Here is an 18448-nt window from a genome sequence, read left to right on the forward strand (position 1 = left end):
AGTAAACAATGTTTAGGACAATAATTTTAAATAAAACTATTAAAAATCAAAATTTTCTTCTGCCTATAGAGCCAGAAAAAAGTCAAAATATTTTGAAAATGTTACATAAAAAATGATAATATAAACATTTGGTGAAAATTTAATTTAACTGCAGTACTGTTATTTATTTTAAAGTTACACCAAATAACAAAATCGTCTTGGTAGAAAACTAGTTTTGCATAAAAACCACTGTTTTCCTTATTTTTTATTTTTTGTTTTCCAAACTCTTTGGAAAACTAATAAGAATTTTTCACTTTTAGACTTTGGTCAACTTTTCCCCAAAATATCAACTAGATTCACTTTCCTACCAGAAAATATGCTGAAGTAGAAAATTGAACCATTTTTACTGCCCCAAAAGGTGATGACTGACAAAAAAAAAACAAAGACATCATTTTAAAATCAATACAATTATCAATCTGCTCAGAATCCAAAAAAAGGTAATGAGGGGGATCCATTCACCATATTCTCCCATGTCTACACTCATAACTATAATATTTAATGTTAAAACAACTAAAATAAATAAGTATTGAAACTATATCAATATCATATTCATTAAAAAAAAAAAAACAATGCAATTTACCTAATAAAAGTATTTTATTACTCACTCATTAAATTAATCATAAAACATACATATTTTTATAAAAATACATAAGAAACATTTATTTTACAAACAATATAATTATATTATTACACTAAAAATGTTAATTTAACATGTTAACTCTTTCCTGTGAATTCTAAATTCTAAGACTGACTTTAAAAACCTAACAATTATTTTTGTATGCTTAAATTTTTTATTAATCTTAAGATTGTAGTCCATCATAAAAACTTAATAAAAAATTTAATAAATATTCTAACTTAACTAATAATCCACATGCTCAATATTAGTATAATATGTATAAACATTTTACAGTGCCATGTTGGCTAACATTTACCCTAAGGTGTTACAGTCATAATTAAAAACCAATTTGTGTACATTTACCAATGTATAATGAACAAAAATAATACATTAATTTATTTACTAAATCTTTAGTATCTTAAGTAAATTGTTGGATAATCATAAATTACAGTAGTCTGTACTTAAATGGCTAATAAGATAAAGCATTTATTACCCTAGACACAATTTATTTATACATTTTAACTTTGTTGAGTTTTGGAGAAAAAAAATTATAAAATTTATATAATTTGAAAATAGACATCTGCAATTTTGTGAAATGTGAGTTATAAATTGTTGGCCAAAAAATGTGGTATATGAATCTAGTAAAATTTCATACACTAATGGGATAGACAAATATTTATTTATTATTAAACAATGCAGTATGTACAGCATCTAAATCATAACCGACATACGCTGATGGTTTATACATATCAGCACCACGTGCAGGCATTCTACGACTTGTTCTAGAAAAAAATATAATTTAAAGTCAATGTTCTCTTTTCTTTTTAAATAATGACCTATAGTGACATAAACCCCTTAATGAGACAGTTAAATAAATTATTTTTTGAATATTAATTATTTACCCAGATACAGATATTGGCCCACTGTTAGAACCAGCATTCCTCACCATGTCACATTTCATAGGCCTGCCATCCAGCTGTCTGTTGTGATATACATCTACTGCTTGTATAGCATCAGCACGACGATTGTAAATCACTTCAGCAACACCAGGTCGAATCACCTTAGATTCTAATAAATCTCCTATGTCTGCAAATAGTTCCTGAATAAAAATATAAATAGTCAAATTAATAAAACAAACAGTATTTGGTTCAATCACAGATTTTTATGCAAAAAAAATAATTCTTATCGGGTAGTATACCTATATATATTTTGTTAATTACAATGACTACAATATGATATAATATTAGTACATACTCTTATATCTTCACATGTCACAGACGGTTCTAAATTGGATATAATAATTTTATGGCCTATAGGTGGTCGTGCACGCTTAGCTAAGGCTGTTTGATGAGAGTCCAATCTTGAACGTAATGTTTCACTCAACCCTCTATGATTCCTATATAAAAATCAATTATCAAGTGATAATGTTATCATTTAAAAACCAATATAATTAAAGATCAAAAATTTAATATCAAATTAGTAATAAATAATTGAGGCTTCTACACTTTAAAGATAATACTTAAATAAAATAATTTAAATGTGTACAAAAACTATGAATACATTTTTTTTAACTTGCTGATATTTTAATAAAAAAAAAATTCATTTTTTCTTGTTTTTATTTAACGCTTAAGGAATAACTTCTAACAACCGCTCCAATTTACAAGAAACTAACGTTTCATAAAATCTATTTTGATATTTTTTCTATAATTTAAAAATTATATGGTTACTTGATAATCTTCCAAATTATGAATAGCAATAAATACAATTATAATTATATATTTGAATAAAATTTGAGTATTTTTGAGATTTCAAGTAGTTATAGACCTATTGAAATAAGATATTATAATGTCCAAAATCCATTCGATTAGTTTTACATAATCGTATAGTAGTTTTTCAAATAGAATAGTCGGATAAACTATAAAATTGTTTGACAGTGCATATCACTAGTTCTAATGTTATTTTTAATAATTCCAAAATATTAAATTAATACTCCCATAATTGTATTGCATTTTAACCAAGAATCATTTTATTTATTTTTGAATTAATAATTTACAATTTAGTTGAATAATATAATAAAAAATTTATTTATTTTACCTTGAATTTCTATCGGATAAATCATCTTGATATCCATCATGATTGAACATTGCATTTCCAACATTCCGTCTCATTACCTACAGTAAATTGAAAAATGCATTAAACTGCATTTTAATTTTTAATTTAACATAGGTATTTCTTGTTTACCGGTGTTGGAGAGTATCTATTTGTATCTTCCCATTCCATTGAATCCTCATAATCCATTGCCATAGGTCTATTATATGGCTTATCATTAACTCTCATTGGTCTTGTAGGACGGTCTGGCGGTCGTCTCATAGACTGTGTGTTTTGTATTGGACGTCTTGACATTCTCATATCCCGTCTCACTGGTCTAATTTCTTCAATAGGTCTGTCACCTTAACATAATTAAATACATACTCAGTAAAAAAAAAACAAACAATATAAAATTATAAAAATGTTACTTCTAAATGTATTCAGCTCTGAATTGAAAGTGTTACTACTACGTCTTTTTTCTATAACATCAAAACGTCCTTGATTTACAGAAGACTGTCTGTCTGGTCTTCTATCTCTAAATTCAGAATGATGCGATGATGCTCTTTCATCCAAAATAGACTTGACAGTAAGAATACCACGGCGGTCAATTTTTACACGACCTAAGTTATTGGAATGGCCTCTTGACGTTTCTACATATTGTATTGCCTAAAGCAAAAAAAACCATCTAAGTGTTAATTACAGATTAAATGTTAAGCTTGGAGATAAAATATGAGCTCTATCCGTTATGTGCCAAATATCAGTTTTTTGGTAACTTGTGGTTATTAAATCATAAAATAATACATATATAATATAATATTGTAATATATTGAACACCCGTGGCAAAGAAGCTCATATTTTGTATCTGTGAATACAAGGGCGCCCATCAGGGGGTGCAAGGAGGTGATCCACCTAGACAATTGTAAAACTGTTGTAATTTTTTGTAATTATAAATAATAAACTATTTTTACTGATGATATTATAATACATGACATATTATATAGGTACATTGTTAATCTATGTTGTGTATTTATTTTCTGTTATTTAATAAAATCAATTTTGTTGGATCTTAGATATTTTTTTATGATATTGTCACTCCTCCAGGTACTGAATGATGGGTGCCTTGTGTGAATATGCCACCAATAGCAGCACGACAGTACATGTTGAGTACCAATGGTTACAACAGTGTATGAAAAATGGTCCACTCATTTTTAATACGCAACTATAGATAACTTATCTTAGGTACTTTATTAATACGAACAAAGTATTAATTAAACAGTGTCGCTCTATCAATCGTTTGTCCATTGTTGTTAGTTAAGAAAAAAATGATTTATAATAGAAATGTTTAGGTTTTAATTTTAAAGTTTTTGATTTTGAACTTAAAAATTAAAAACCGTAATGTAAAAATTATTCAAGCAATCGGATTACCACTAATAATAAGTTCACCAATCAGTTTGAAGATCACTAACATAATGAACTATACATTTATATCACTTAAAAATGTTATTACTACAGCATACTATAATATAATAGTCATTTCTATAACATAAAATTAATGATTAATCATATTTATTTATTTTGTTGGCCTAAATTAACTCAGTCTTCTACTTAAACCCACGTAGGTATGGTCCATGATAAAATCTTAAACAGTTGTACATAAATCTAATCAGACTAAAAAAAGTTCAAGTTTGAAGTCCAACTAAAATGTCAGTCATATTGTTGTATGGGTAAATATTATATAATTATTATTATATTGTACATTAAAATATACCAGATATGGGCTCTGTGGGGCATCATTAATATACGTTTCACATACAGACTTTTTAACTTAAATAAAATAGCAGTTCACCAAGGAGTCTTAAAAAAATGTAACCAGGAATGCACTATCCAAAATCACAATATGTAATTGTGTTTTAAAGCCCTAATGAGCCAAAAAAAGCAATAACAAAAATTACAAATTTAAAAAATTCGAGTTTCTAGGTAGAAGTAAATGATTAGATGTTTTAAATGTATAAATAAATGACTATGGTTACTGATATATTAATAGTGTTCAATACAAAACACCTCATATTTGATTAATTATTACAGTCTTAAACTCTATAATAAGTGTAATATTTCTGTTTTACTACAACTCATTTTAATTAGTGGTAATTGAGAGTTATTAACAAACAGTTACTTACGTCATATGGTGTTGAATGTAAACGACGTTCCTGAATTTTTTCGCGAGCATCCTTTTGTTTTGTTAACTTTTGTCTAGCATCTACCATCACGTTTGGTTTTTCTAAAGCCTTTTGCAATAGTTTAACACGAGCATCAACCACATTCATCGCTACTCTAGCATTGTTCTTTGACATCATATTTTTATTGTTAAGTTTGCCGTTGGTGGAGTGTTTTTGAATGGCTCTTAAACGTTTCACCTTGGACGCCTTGTTGGCCGCCGCTACACGTAGACGATTACGAGTACCGCCCTGCCGAAGAGCTTGGAAAGCTCTAGTACGTCTGGAATACAATTTTGAAAATATATCACCAATTCGGGATTTCGGGCACTTTTTTTTTTTTATATAATATACATGTTTCTTTGAACCATTAAATATCAGTCACCACATAATATAAGCCGATCAGTTTACTACAGCACAAGAAATAGTTTACACAAATAGGTGGTTTAAATTTACCCTGATTGACCATTTTGGGGTCTCTTTCCTTTTATGAACTTCATACTATATTATTATCTCCTCGTCGTTGAAACCGAATACCAACGTCCTGTTGTTTTGGAACACTGAATTAAGACTCCACAAAATACAGTTCTACAATAATTGACCATGTGGGCAAGGACGGGAGCCGACAATCAGCGTGACTGCGGGAGTCGCATTCGCGTAAATATGAAAAAAAAAACTGTGAAATTCTATTTCTACAAATCGACTTAGAAACAAAACTACTAATTTGGGAAAACGTAAATCTGCTAAAATGGTTGTTGGTTCTTATATTTTGATAGACCAAAATTAATAAAATTATATAAACAAGACGAATGGTGAACAGTGTGGCCAACAAAACCGAAAATGTAATTGATTTACTCGAAAACACCAGCGTCCAGTACGGGACGGGACACTTTAAAGGCTACTTCAAAGGTCACTCGATAAAACTGTTCTCTTGGCATTTTGGCATGGGCATCGGGCTAGTCGATCGGTTCGGTCTTCAAAGCTATAAAATATGTTAACGGTCTCGAATTTTCGAAAATCCGATTAAAATGTAATTAATTTTCTACGCTCTTGACGGCCAACCTGGACGTTTCGAACAGCAATAACAAAACAAAAAAATAAAGTATAAACCGTCAGTGATAATTTAATGATAACGTTATGATACTGATTACTGGGTAAATAAAACTATAAAAGTATTATTATTCATATTTCACAACAAATAATAATTTGTTATTTATATTTTTTTATTTTAAATTAGCCATATTTTGTGTTGTTATTTATTATTTTTTATACAATATTATCTTTTCGGTTTTGTTTGAATTTTTTTTATACATATTATATTATGTATAATCATTTATTTAACATTCACTCAAAAATGTAAACAATTATGATCAAAAAAATGGACTGGGTCTCTGTTTCTTTTTACCGTGGTTTTTGTAAAATAAAAACCTTAATGTTAACCCTTATAATTTATGATTGAATTAAACTCTTGATTAACAATGAATATGAACGGTAATTTTTGGCGACGGGAGCCTTCTATTTGTACGGCAGATGAAGTACCTTATCCAAGGATGGAACCTGAAGAGCGACTCGCTTGTTGGGCAGAAAATCATAACTATAGATTAGGGGAAAAGATAGGTGAAGGTTCATTTGGTAAAGTTTTCAAAGCCCTACACAAAGAAACCAACCAAATAGTTGCCTTCAAATTTATTTTCAAGGTATAGTTAGGTTTATCAGTTGAATGCTTGCTTGCTCAATTTTTTGTTTTTAATTTTAATTATAATATGTCCATTGATTTAGCTCGACAAATTAAAAACGTTACAACAGGAAGTGGACATTCAACAGAAATTACACCATCCAAACATTGTCAAAATGATTGAGTCATTTGGAAATGAAAATGGGGTGGGATATTAATATTTAACTATATTTGTTTATTTACTATATTCTCTTATAACCAAAACAAACAAGTCATAAGGATAATTGATAACATAATGACAAAAACAACTAACAATTTGTCTCGCTTCAGCTGACGCACTAGTGTTGGTATGACAAAGGACTAAAATAAATAGTGGACATTTTTCCCTATTTTTTAAAAAAATACTATTTATTTTTTAATATGAAATTATTATTTTTTTGCCTATTGTCTAATTTTGACAGAATAAATGTCCAAATATTTTAATAAATAAAATAAATTATGGATGTATATTTTTTATAATTGTCTATTTGAAAAAATAAAAATTGCTATTAAAATAATAAAAAAAAAAAATAAAAAGTAATGTTAAAAAAAAATTAAGTAAATTAGACAAAAAAAAATTCATATTAATTAATAAAATTTAAAATTTAAAAAATAGGTATGGGGGGAAATTTTGGTATCAAAAAGTGTATCTGGGGAAGATTTCCTACTATAGAACAGTCGAGTCGGAATTTACCGTTTAAAATGTACACTAGCAAAATGTTGATAGCTGAAGTGAGCTCACTGTCACTAATCAAATATCTAACTGGTGTAATGTTGGTGTTAATATATTTAATTTTTTTATGATAGATTGCCTTAGTCATGGAGTTTGTGCCTCGATCACTTAAAGAAATCATAGAAAATGAAGGTATACTGAGTGAAGAAAGAACACAGGTGATTATATGTCATCTTGTATCAGCTTTACACTACTTACACCAGAAAAATATTTTACACAGGTAGGTACCTAAATTTAAAAATTGTTTTTTTTTCCAAAAAATATTCTTTACTAAATAATTTTAATTTTTAGGGATTTAAAACCACCAAATATTTTATTGGACAACAATGATGTTGCAAAATTATGTGATTTTGGTTTAGCAAGGTTTATGTTAACTGGCACTCAAGTATTAACTCAAGCATCACTTAAAGGAACCCCTCTTTACATGGCTCCTGAAGTGATAAATTCTCCTGTTATACCTCCAATATACAATCATAATGCGGATTTATGGTATAAATTGATGACTTATTATAAAGTAAATACTGTTTGTGCATTGATATAAATTATTAATTTAGGTCATTGGGATGTATAGCATATCATTTACTTTGTGGTAAACCTCCTTTTGATACAAAATGTTTGATGCATTTAGTTCAAATGATGAAAGATCAACCAATAATTTGGCCAGATACTGTGTCAGCTGTTTGTCAGAACTTTTTAGAACAACTATTGCAAAAAAATCCGTTACAAAGGTTAACGTGGCCTGGCCTATTAGAACATGAATTTTTAAAAAACAAGGTATACATGATAGATATGGATCAAAATGAGGAAATAGATGTCTCAACAGAATTTGATAATATTGTGTCACCCTTAAACTCAATGAAAATAAATGAAGAAGAAGAAGAAGACTTAGAAGAAGAAGAAGGAGACAAAGAACTCTCGGATTCTTCTTCGGGTCATGATTTTACATCTATAGAAGACACGTATTACTTTTTCATGATTTTATGTAGAAGAAAAATATTTTTTAAATTTTAGAATTAATTGTACTGATTTTTATATAGAACTGAAGAGGACTTGCGCTCAAGTCAATCTGGTTGGTGTTCTGAAACTTGTCATGAGTTAGATGTGGGTTGTGATAAATCTAACTCCACGAATGATATTACAAATTCTAATGATTTTATGAGCGAAGAATGGATTGTATTTCTACGACAAAGCGCTTCTGAAGTAAAATTTTAATTATTATCTAAATCTATACTACTCATACGTCATGAGAGTTGCTTTTTGTGTTGTTACTCTTCTCCATCAAAACCAGTCAATGGATTTGAATGGGGTTTCCATAATTGGATTGTTTACATTGATAAGGTTTTAAAAAAAGTTTCATAGGCCCAACTTTTGTCCCCGGAAAATTGAGCAATTAAATGGGGACACGCTCATTGTGATTATAGTAGAAAATTTATTTTTATTGCAATTATTAACAGTAAACATTATAATAGATTTAAGTATAAAAATTATAAAATGTAAGTAAATTTGTGCTTTGGACTGTTTTTAGCAATAGTATGAAAATCATACATTTGTGCCATGATCCTATATTCATCCCCCTCCAATTAAAGATTTGTCAAAAAGATTACTATTTACTACATCTCTCTGGTTTTTACGACAAATTTTTCAATTTGTTTTCTATATAACCACTCACTGGGCAATGTTTACACCTATTGTTTATTTTTATTAAATAAATTCTGGTTAAATTAATTAGTTTAGTTATATATTGTGAGGTTAATACCATTAATTTTATCTAGTTTATGAAGAGAAAACTTATTAATTCAATTCCAAGTAAAATAAGTAATAAATTAAAGTAATTTTTCAAAATGTACTTATTAAAATTTTAAATAATATATTGTATGCATTTCATTTTATCCGTACATTATATTACTGAGTTAATACAATGTAATTTTATTTTTTAGGTTGTTTCTGGGAATATAACATCTATGACTCAAAAAAGTTTTATTCTGGTAGTACTGTCTCCATTAAAAAGTGGTACCACGTCTTCCAAATTATTACACTATGTTGTTACTGTTCTAGCAATACCTTTTGTTACTCCAAATGTTCAACAAACTGAGAAAGACTTAATAACTCAAGTATTTATAATTATTTTATTTTATTTATTTTTACATTATTAAAATTTTGTGTTTGTTGTAGATTTATATTGAAACTCAAGTCATTCCGTGTTTAATGCAAGCATTTTCTAATGCTATCAAATCTCCTGCACGTAACTGTGTATCACCTGCACCACCTGATAGTATTGGCATTCAAGAATTAGGCAGTCTAGAATCGGTGCTTCTATTAGTAGAAGGATTATGCTTAGATAAACCTATGGAATGTCTTAAGCAATTTTCTGAGAGTATCTATTTTTTGAAAATTCTACCACTATTACAAAAATGTTTATCTTTGAGTCATGGTAATACACATTTGGTTACTAATACACTTGCTGTATTAATATTAACTTTAATATATTTGCCATGCAACATTAATTTAGTGCAAGACGTAGTTCTTGGGAAACATTTGGAAGGTACTGTAATTATTTTTTTATTTATCCAAAAGTATATTAATATTATTATATTTTCCTATAATACCAAAATAATTACCTTTCAGGTAGGATTTCAAATGTCGAGCTACATAAATTGCTTAGAAACACTGAAGACCCGTCCATAAGAGAAAGAACATGTGTCCTTTTATTACATATGACTAGACTAGATCCTAATTGTCTTCTAGAAATTTGGCATCAAACTCTTACCAATGATATTGAGTTTTTAAAAAGTGACCCATGCCCTAATGTTGTCCAGGTATATACAAATTAAGATTATTATTTATTTATATTTAAAATGTATTTTAATGTTTTCCTAAATAAAATACAGACTTATATGTTAACTTATTTAAAATTATGAAAAGCTAAGGTCTATATTACAATGTATTAAAGAAAATGTTAAGAGGATGTGATACCCGCATGTGATGTCTCCGTCTTACAAGTGCGTAACATAGCAAATTTTACACTCAGCAGAACACGTGTAGCTCCGTTAATTTAAAAATTAGAGTGAATTGACCTCTTATAAAATCTAAAGATAAGATTATTATCTAGGTAACCTCATATGATTTTTAGTATATTTTAATTTTAACACGAGTTATGAGAATTTTAAATTGTAAATTTTTATACATCTTAAAATACTCATAACTCATGTTGAAATGAAAATATACTAAAAGGCATATGAGGTTACTTAGATAATAATCTTATCTTTTGATTTTATAAGAGGTCAATTCCCTTTAATTTTTAAATTAACGGAGCTACAAGTGTTCTGCTGAGCGTAAAATTTGCCATGTTACGCACTTGTAAGACGGAGACAACACATGCGGGTATCGCGTCCTCTTAATAACTAAAAACAAAATAAGATTGAAATTGATTTTTTATGATGTTTTATATGGTTTTATGTTTTATAATTTTAAATAAATTAGTTATCCTGTATTTTATGTTTTATTTCTATTCAGAATTTCTATACCAGAGTAGTGTATTGGAAACTTTTTTTACTTGTCTTCAAAATTTTAAAAATGAAAACAAATTATACATAAAATATGTGATTTGTTAAATTTTTCAATTAATTACTTAAATTTTTAAACTAATGAGTAATAATTTAAATAAAATTAATTATAAAAGTATAGACCAGTTATAATGTTTATGTTTATTTTATTTTATTTTTTAACATTTTTTTTTTTAACTTTAAATTTAAAAAAATAAATCATAACCTACTGACAATAATTGTATTCAAAATATGCTAGCAAAGCAGCAGTTATTAAAATTTTGTTCTATATTTTTAATTTCTCAATTGTGTATTAACTCAGTATATTAAGTCTTTAATATCAATTTTATGATTGTTCTAGGCTGCTATTTATGCATCTGAACTATTGAAGAAAACACAATTCTACCAAGTGGAAACAGAACAATGAGAGTATATAATCATAATTAAATCAATACATTATGGTTTTTATTTAAAGTATTATCATACATTATTTTATACTGTATATGGAGTGAAAAAGTTAAATCTAAATGAGGATTGAGCCATAAGAATAGTGATAAATAATAAGTAACAATAATAGTTATTTAAATCTAAATACTTTTTGTTTAAATTGATTTATGACGAAAATACAATATGCTAAATAGTCATAATAATTAAATCATTTGTTTTTATATACTCATAAGCAAGATAATAGATGTATCAAAACGAAATATGATGTAAATTATATAATAATAGTAACATCCATTTAGTTTTGTTCGCCAAAAATAACAGATATATGAGGTAAACACTTATTACAGATAAGATTAACTGTTTTTCAATATTATGCAAACTACTCAAAGAAAAGTATAGGACATGAATATAAAATAATATTTATATAGTTTTTAAAGACTAGTGTTTATTCTAACAGGAATATTATTGGGATCTAAACCAAATATTCCACGACATGTAATAATGATTTCCCCACCTACTACATTTTCAAGTACATACAAATTATAATTTATTAAGCTTCATAAATACGATTATAAAAATTGTATACATGGAGGCCTTGTGTGTCACGATGGTCAGCCTAAGTCCCTAATGTGTTATAAGGTCAAGCATCGGCCGGTGTTGCTAGCTCCCGGATGGGTCATCACCTGGGTTTTTAGTGACAAATTCTCGCCCCACATCATGTATTCGATGTTCCACAACCAACCGTAACCCCTTACAAATTGTTTGTACATCTTAAAATACTCATAACTAGCTTTAAAATTAGAATATAATAACATTTTAGAAACTATTATGATTATAATCATTATTGTGAACATAGAATTTGGTATATTGTGCATTGTTCAGAGAAAGAAAATAAATAATGCGCTGACATCCTCTTAAGATCAATAAAAAAATTGTTTGTTTGTTATTAAATAGTTTATTCTCTTATTATGGTACCTAAATTTCCAACTTCACAACAAATATACAACTATATTTTATAAACGTAACTATTATGGTATTAAAAGATATAGCCATGTGTGTTACTTTTAATATGTATCTAATTAATCGGTCCATCTCTCACTTTATAACTATTATATCGAACTAATATGATGTTTAATTCATCATATCATATTATTTTACTTTTTGTTTTTGTTGAGTTTAATATTAAATTGGTTTTCTTATTATCCCTTTTCACATTTCACCTTTTCAAGTTTTTTACGTTTTGATCATTTTATCATACCATAATTATATCCAATCAGTGATTATGTTCCTTACCACCCCTATCATACAATTCAACAAGTATATTTCAGGGTAACATTTTATTTTATTTTATTTGTTTTTAATTTTAAGTTCATATAGTAGTTATTGATGTATGCATATAACACAAACTTGAAAATAATCTTTCTTAAATCCAGGGTATACCCTATTATCTTGACCGCTTTTTCGCGACATACGTGGATTAACATTATGTAACAATTTTATTGCTTTTCAATCTTAAAACAACGCTTAAAAATTAATGAGCTTATCACAAGTACTTATATTTTTTGAGAATACGTCAGTTATTGATCTGACCATTATATTGTTATCTTCTTAAGTGTTCCAGCTTAAACTATAAACAGTAAAAACACTTCAAATAAAATGCTCAAATGTGAAATTACCTACACTTGGAAAGCAAAAAATCCGATTACATTATAATTCACAGATAGCAATACGTGGCAATATGTGTACATAAAAAATTATTATAAAAATTATCTGGTCGTTATGAAAAGAATAATAGATAAATTATTTTAAGTTAACAATTTTGCAAAAAAATAATAAGCAGTAATAATATTTCAATTTTTTACTAGGCATAATATATCTTAAATACATCCTTAAAAGTATCTAAAAAAAAAAAAATTACAAACAATTTTGATGAAATATACTGATTATATCTATCAATAATGTTTGTTATAATTATTTGGCATGACATTAATTATAGTATCTGTTTTATCATAATATTCTAAACTATAGTCAGAAGTGTCTTTATGATCTCACAAATAAAGGACTAAAACTGTATTCTGACTATCTGGACATTTTGCCTTTTGTTGTTTATTTAGTAAATATATGTTATTATGTTATTTCACTTTATACCGTTTCATGAATCTTATTCAGCACGTATTCAAAACTTAGCTGTTCAAAATATATTTTTCATTGACAATTTTAATAATATAAATATAAATTACATTTGATTAATGTCAGGATTAGGTCGTACCTATCAGTTAAAATATATATATTATAGGTACCTAGGTAAATAATTAGTTTTCTTATTTTATACTTTTATTAAATGTTTTATAATAATTACAGTTTTTAAGAAAACCTAAATTTGAAAACTCCATATTTTGAGATTTTTAAAGTATGTGTTCTATCAAACAAGTTTAGGTTGAATAAAATGTTTTATATTAATACCTAGGTATTCTTTAATTTGTTTTGCTCCGTAGACACATTTTAATATTTTCAACTAAGATAACTGGTAGGTACCTATTATAATACCTTCTGTAGTAGTATATAATACTATAGGTACCTCCACTTGAATGTTAAACACTTGACTATGATAACTAATATATTATATAGTCTGATAGTCGGACATATATATGATATATATATATACCTAGGTACTATAAACACTTAATAGACTATTACATTAATGGTGGCAATAGTAGAAAATATACTAAAGGGCTTATAAATTATTGTATCAGATAGTTGACATATTAAATATTAAACAGAAAATTTGGTGAATTCGTGTGTCAACCGGATTCTAACTTTAAAACTATATTATGCAGATTATCAGGTATTACCTACTAAGATCTAATAATGAAGGTTTCTATTCATGTTTATACTATTAGCCATGTATTATAAATCTATAGCATTACAGTCTGTAATAGGCTATTATATACTTAATGTATCTACATAATATTTCTAAAAAATGTGTATTAGATTTACTATAAGGTAGGTAGTTATTATTTACTGGGACATGTTAATTTAAATCGTTGAATTTTTCAACGATTAACCTATGATTTTACATATTCCGGGTATTTTTTTTTTTCAGCCGATGACTTATTGCCGTTATGTCAATTTTGATCTTGGTCGAAATAATAAAAAAAATCGGTCTATCCGAATTTGATTTGTGTTGAAAATACCTGTTGCTATTTAAAAAAATGCAGATTACCTATAATTACCTATACTGAAAAAAATTAAAAATTTGAAAATAACCAAAAAATGTGTATTTCCGTATTCCATATCTCCTCCCGAAAATCCTATATCAATCTGAGGTCGCCGGACTGAAATATTTCATGTTACCTTTAAAATTAATCTATCAACCATGATTCATAAATTAGAAATACCTAACAACGAATAGGTATAACATGATATTATATAATAGACAATAGTTAAAGGTTACTATAAGGCCGATAGTATACCTAAGGTATAATTTTGATAATTGTGACGAAAACACTTGATGAAGATAACACTTGTTTTTCTATAAAGGTTTAGTTCAATCCTATTTTTTTAGAAGGATTTATTTTCCCCTATGTTGATACTATACTTATTGATATACAGTCTATATGTAGGTAACGTCATAAAGGTAATTATTGATTACCCATAGATAATGTATATAACGTTTAATCCGGATTAGGGATTTTTAATTTATAAATCACATACATTGTATTGGTTAAGTATTTAAATAGCCAATAGGCATAGGTATATTTTAATTGTCTCGTATTTAAAGTTTGAACAAAAGAAAATGGGTATTTAATATTTATCATTATTGATCTAATGATAATAATATGCGATCGTCAAAACTTAACGTACACATTTATATGTACCCTTAAGATTAATCACTTAGTTTTAAGTGCATAGTTAGAATTCATATTCTTATAATATTTGATATACTTATAAGTTATAAGTAATGTAGATATAGATACTAGGTAGGTAGGTATTATAATGGTACAAAATGTTAAGACAATAGAACGATTTTGCGAAACCTATACTTAAAATAGTATGTAAAACGATTAAAAGCCATCAGAATCTTAAATTAAAAAAGCGGGTAAGTGGGTGTTGCTCTGCTGTACACTGTACAGTAAATTAAAAGTGGGTAAATTATGTAATGAAAGTGGTTGACTTTATTGAATTCAATGATATTATATATTTATATCATTGTATACGAAAAACGATTACGAGCTGAGACAGTTTATGTAGCCAAGGATATTTAATATTATATTAATATGAAAAAAACGTGCCAATGCATTTTAAATATTTTACCACAGCTGTTGTAACAATATATCAGGACACAGGAGCATTGTATTCAATTTTCAAGCTTTTTGACACAACGAATAACATTTTATTGACATTTATAGAAAAAAAAAAACAAGACATTGAATATTAAAAATGTCCGTAAACGTGAGAAATCGAGTGAATATCTCAACTTCAAAAGCTCATATGAATTTGACTTTCCGATAGAAATTTTTCTTTATACAAATAGACAAACACCTGTGAAGAAACTTGTATTACACCTTTTCAAATCTTAGATTTAAAAAGAAAATTTTTTATGAATTTATTACTCAAAATAATTTATAAATGTTCGTGTTTCTTAATAATTTTGTTAAAATTCAAACTTCAGACATTCATAAAAATACGATAATTTTTTTTAAATTTTCAATAGCAACAATTTATGAAGAAACTTGTACTACATATTTAATATTATTTTGGCATTAATTAAAAAAAAACTAATATTAATCGAGCATTGCATAATATGCCAAAGCTCAACTTGTGTCGAAATATTTTGAAAATCGTATTGTACATATTATGTAAAAAATTCTAAAATAAACGTTCAATGTACATTTCACATATCTACGGTAATATTTTTAATAGTTATGCCAAAAACCATATTCTATTTTGTTTAAAAAAACTGATTTTGCGTAAAAATAGCCGTTTTTCTTTAATTTGTTTTTGTTTTTCCAGGCGTTTTTTAAAGCTACTGAGAATTTTAAATTTGGAACCCCGCAATGCACCAATTACAATCACTCCCCTACCGGAAAGATACTGAAGTTGAAAATCGAAGGGTTATTTCGACTAATTATCGTTTACGCAGACACACGAAAAAAACGCACATCATTGTAAAATCAATATATTCATCACTCCCCTCAGAATCTAAAAAGGTGAAAAAGTGGGTACCACGCACTGTGTTATACCTACATTAAGGGGCTTAGGCGCAATTTCAACTTTTGGCTTAGGGGGGGGGGGGCTGAATATATTAAAGGCGAGCAGATTATTGCAATATAGCATATTAAAATTGTATGTCCTAGGTTTTTTTTTTGGGGGGGGGGGGGGGGGCTACGGCTAAGTTTGGGGGATTTTTGGTCGGCGGTGCCGGTGACATGTGCTCACATGCAGTACTTGCGTACATGGCCCGGTACTCGCATACAGTCAAACTCACACTAATCATTATTGACGACTAACACAAATGACATGAGGCGGCGGCAACGAAATTGCATATTGCCTAAATACTGCCCCTTATTAAAGTCACACGAGCGGGCCCCTTAAGTGTCGTGTGGGTCACTGACCACTGTAATGGATATTGTGTTAAATTTCAAATTTGAATTCAATGATATAAAATCATTTTATACGAATAATGATTCTGAGCGAAGACGATTCGTCATCCAATATTACTAAAACCCATTTTATGTAATTATTGCTATTAATGTAATCCAACGGGTCCGCGGCAGGGTCACGCTAAGTAAAAAAAAGAGAAGAACGCCTTAAAATACACACGCCAAACTGCCGGACTATAATTCAATTACAGCAAGCAACACGATTCACGAAAAAAATTCCTTGAGAAAGCCCAGCAAACCTGTAGTTAAATAATGAAGTTTGAAAATACAATAATCTAGTTGGACATTTTACGTATAAGTGCATGGACGCATGGTGTAGTTTTCAAATCATTTCGAACAACAGAGTTATAGCCAATTTAACTATAAATTGTTGTAGTGTAGTAGATATTTTAACATTTTATTAGATTTTATAATATTCCATGTAGCCCGCATTCAAATTTACAATGCACTATCAAAGGCAATCAATAGACAAAAAAAAAATAATACAAATTTCTACTATTACTGTTATAATCTGCAACTAATGGCAACCATTCATAAACATACTCATAAATTTATTTTATAAAATAATTTTAAGAAAAAACATCATTGTAAAACCGATATTTTCCTAATATAAAAAGGTATAAAAAAAATACGGCTCTAAAAGTTGTGATATCATTTTGTAGACATAGCTAACTAGCTAAGTCTTTAAGCTAAAGATATTATCATTTACGTTAAAATAATCTGAAAAATTGAACTCTGCTATGTTAATTTATGTTAAAAGTTTAAAAATACAATAACATATAATATAATCAATTGTTTTAAAGTCGCCAAGCTAAGTACAATTTTTTAGCAGATTATTTTATCATAAATGATACCTTCTTTTTTTTTTTTTTTTCATGTTTGAACCGACAACGCCACGGGAATTGCTTTCGCAATACTTGCGGCTACACACATAAATGATACCTATTGTTCAATGACTTAACCTAACCTAACCTATAAAATTATATTACAATTTTTAGAGCCGTTTTTTTTTTATATTTAGCGAGTTTTTTACACGGAATATTGTGGAGTGTTTTTGTTGGGATTTATTTTGATATTAGACATTAGCAATATAAATTGAATTAATTTAAAAATCTCACGGTGTGTATAAAATATATATAATAATTATAATTAATATAGCATTAACACATTAATAAACATGAGAATTAAAAAAGATGAAACCATACCTAATCAATTTTTAAAATAGCAAAAATATCCATTCATATTTTTGAAAGTTTTATTTTTAATCATTTTTCGTTGCAGGGAAAAATATAAATTATTGCATTTTTCAAATGGATTTCTGTCATCTAGCATTTAAGTATGAAATACATGTTAGCAAGATTGATTTGCAAATGCGTGTAGGTGCTTAGGAGCC

The 18448-nt window shown here is 27.6% G+C and overlaps 2 protein-coding genes across 6 annotated transcripts in view; one reads left to right on the top strand and one right to left on the bottom strand.

Moving 5' to 3' along the window:
- Window positions 1–614: 614 nt before the first annotated feature.
- LOC100164360 (polymerase delta-interacting protein 3) overlaps window positions 615–18448 on the bottom strand; it is a 46675-nt gene continuing 28841 nt past the window's right edge. Inside the window, exons 1-8 of one of the 3 annotated variants that reach the window (XM_008185784.2) lie at window positions 5413–5736; window positions 4921–5239; window positions 3172–3409; window positions 2897–3105; window positions 2750–2826; window positions 1910–2051; window positions 1602–1754; window positions 615–1437 (exon numbers count right to left, since the gene is read on the bottom strand). In XM_008185784.2, the coding sequence (XP_008184006.1) occupies window positions 1426–1437; window positions 1602–1754; window positions 1910–2051; window positions 2750–2826; window positions 2897–3105; window positions 3172–3409; window positions 4921–5239; window positions 5413–5456 (1194 nt within the window). In that variant the 5' untranslated portion in view covers window positions 5457–5736 and the 3' untranslated portion in view covers window positions 615–1425. Of the gene's footprint in view, window positions 1438–1557; window positions 1755–1909; window positions 2052–2749; window positions 2827–2896; window positions 3106–3171; window positions 3410–4920; window positions 5240–5412; window positions 5737–18448 lie in introns of those variants that run through there. The other 2 variants (XM_001951770.5, XM_029491254.1) reach the window with 2 other exon arrangements.
- On the top strand, window positions 5898–12413 carry LOC100169043 (serine/threonine-protein kinase fused). Of its 3 annotated transcripts, XM_029491253.1 has the most exons (11): window positions 5898–6653; window positions 6736–6837; window positions 7478–7623; window positions 7695–7892; window positions 7958–8362; window positions 8441–8603; window positions 9341–9514; window positions 9576–9834; window positions 9913–9945; window positions 10029–10219; window positions 11307–12413. In XM_029491253.1, exons 1-11 carry the CDS (start codon window positions 6435–6437, stop codon window positions 11370–11372), a joined length of 1956 nt encoding a protein of 651 aa, XP_029347113.1. In that variant the 5' UTR covers window positions 5898–6434; the 3' UTR covers window positions 11373–12413. The 3 variants fall into 3 exon arrangements, with proteins under 3 accessions (XP_029347113.1, XP_001948330.1, XP_016660665.1); XM_001948295.5 differs by having other exon boundaries at window positions 9576–9945; window positions 11307–11595; XM_016805176.2 differs by lacking the exons at window positions 5898–6653; window positions 6736–6837 and adding an exon at window positions 7264–7402 and having other exon boundaries at window positions 9576–9945; window positions 11307–11595.

Source organism: Acyrthosiphon pisum, chromosome A3, assembly GCF_005508785.2.
Source record: "Acyrthosiphon pisum isolate AL4f chromosome A3, pea_aphid_22Mar2018_4r6ur, whole genome shotgun sequence".
NCBI lineage: Eukaryota > Metazoa > Arthropoda > Insecta > Hemiptera > Aphididae > Acyrthosiphon > Acyrthosiphon pisum.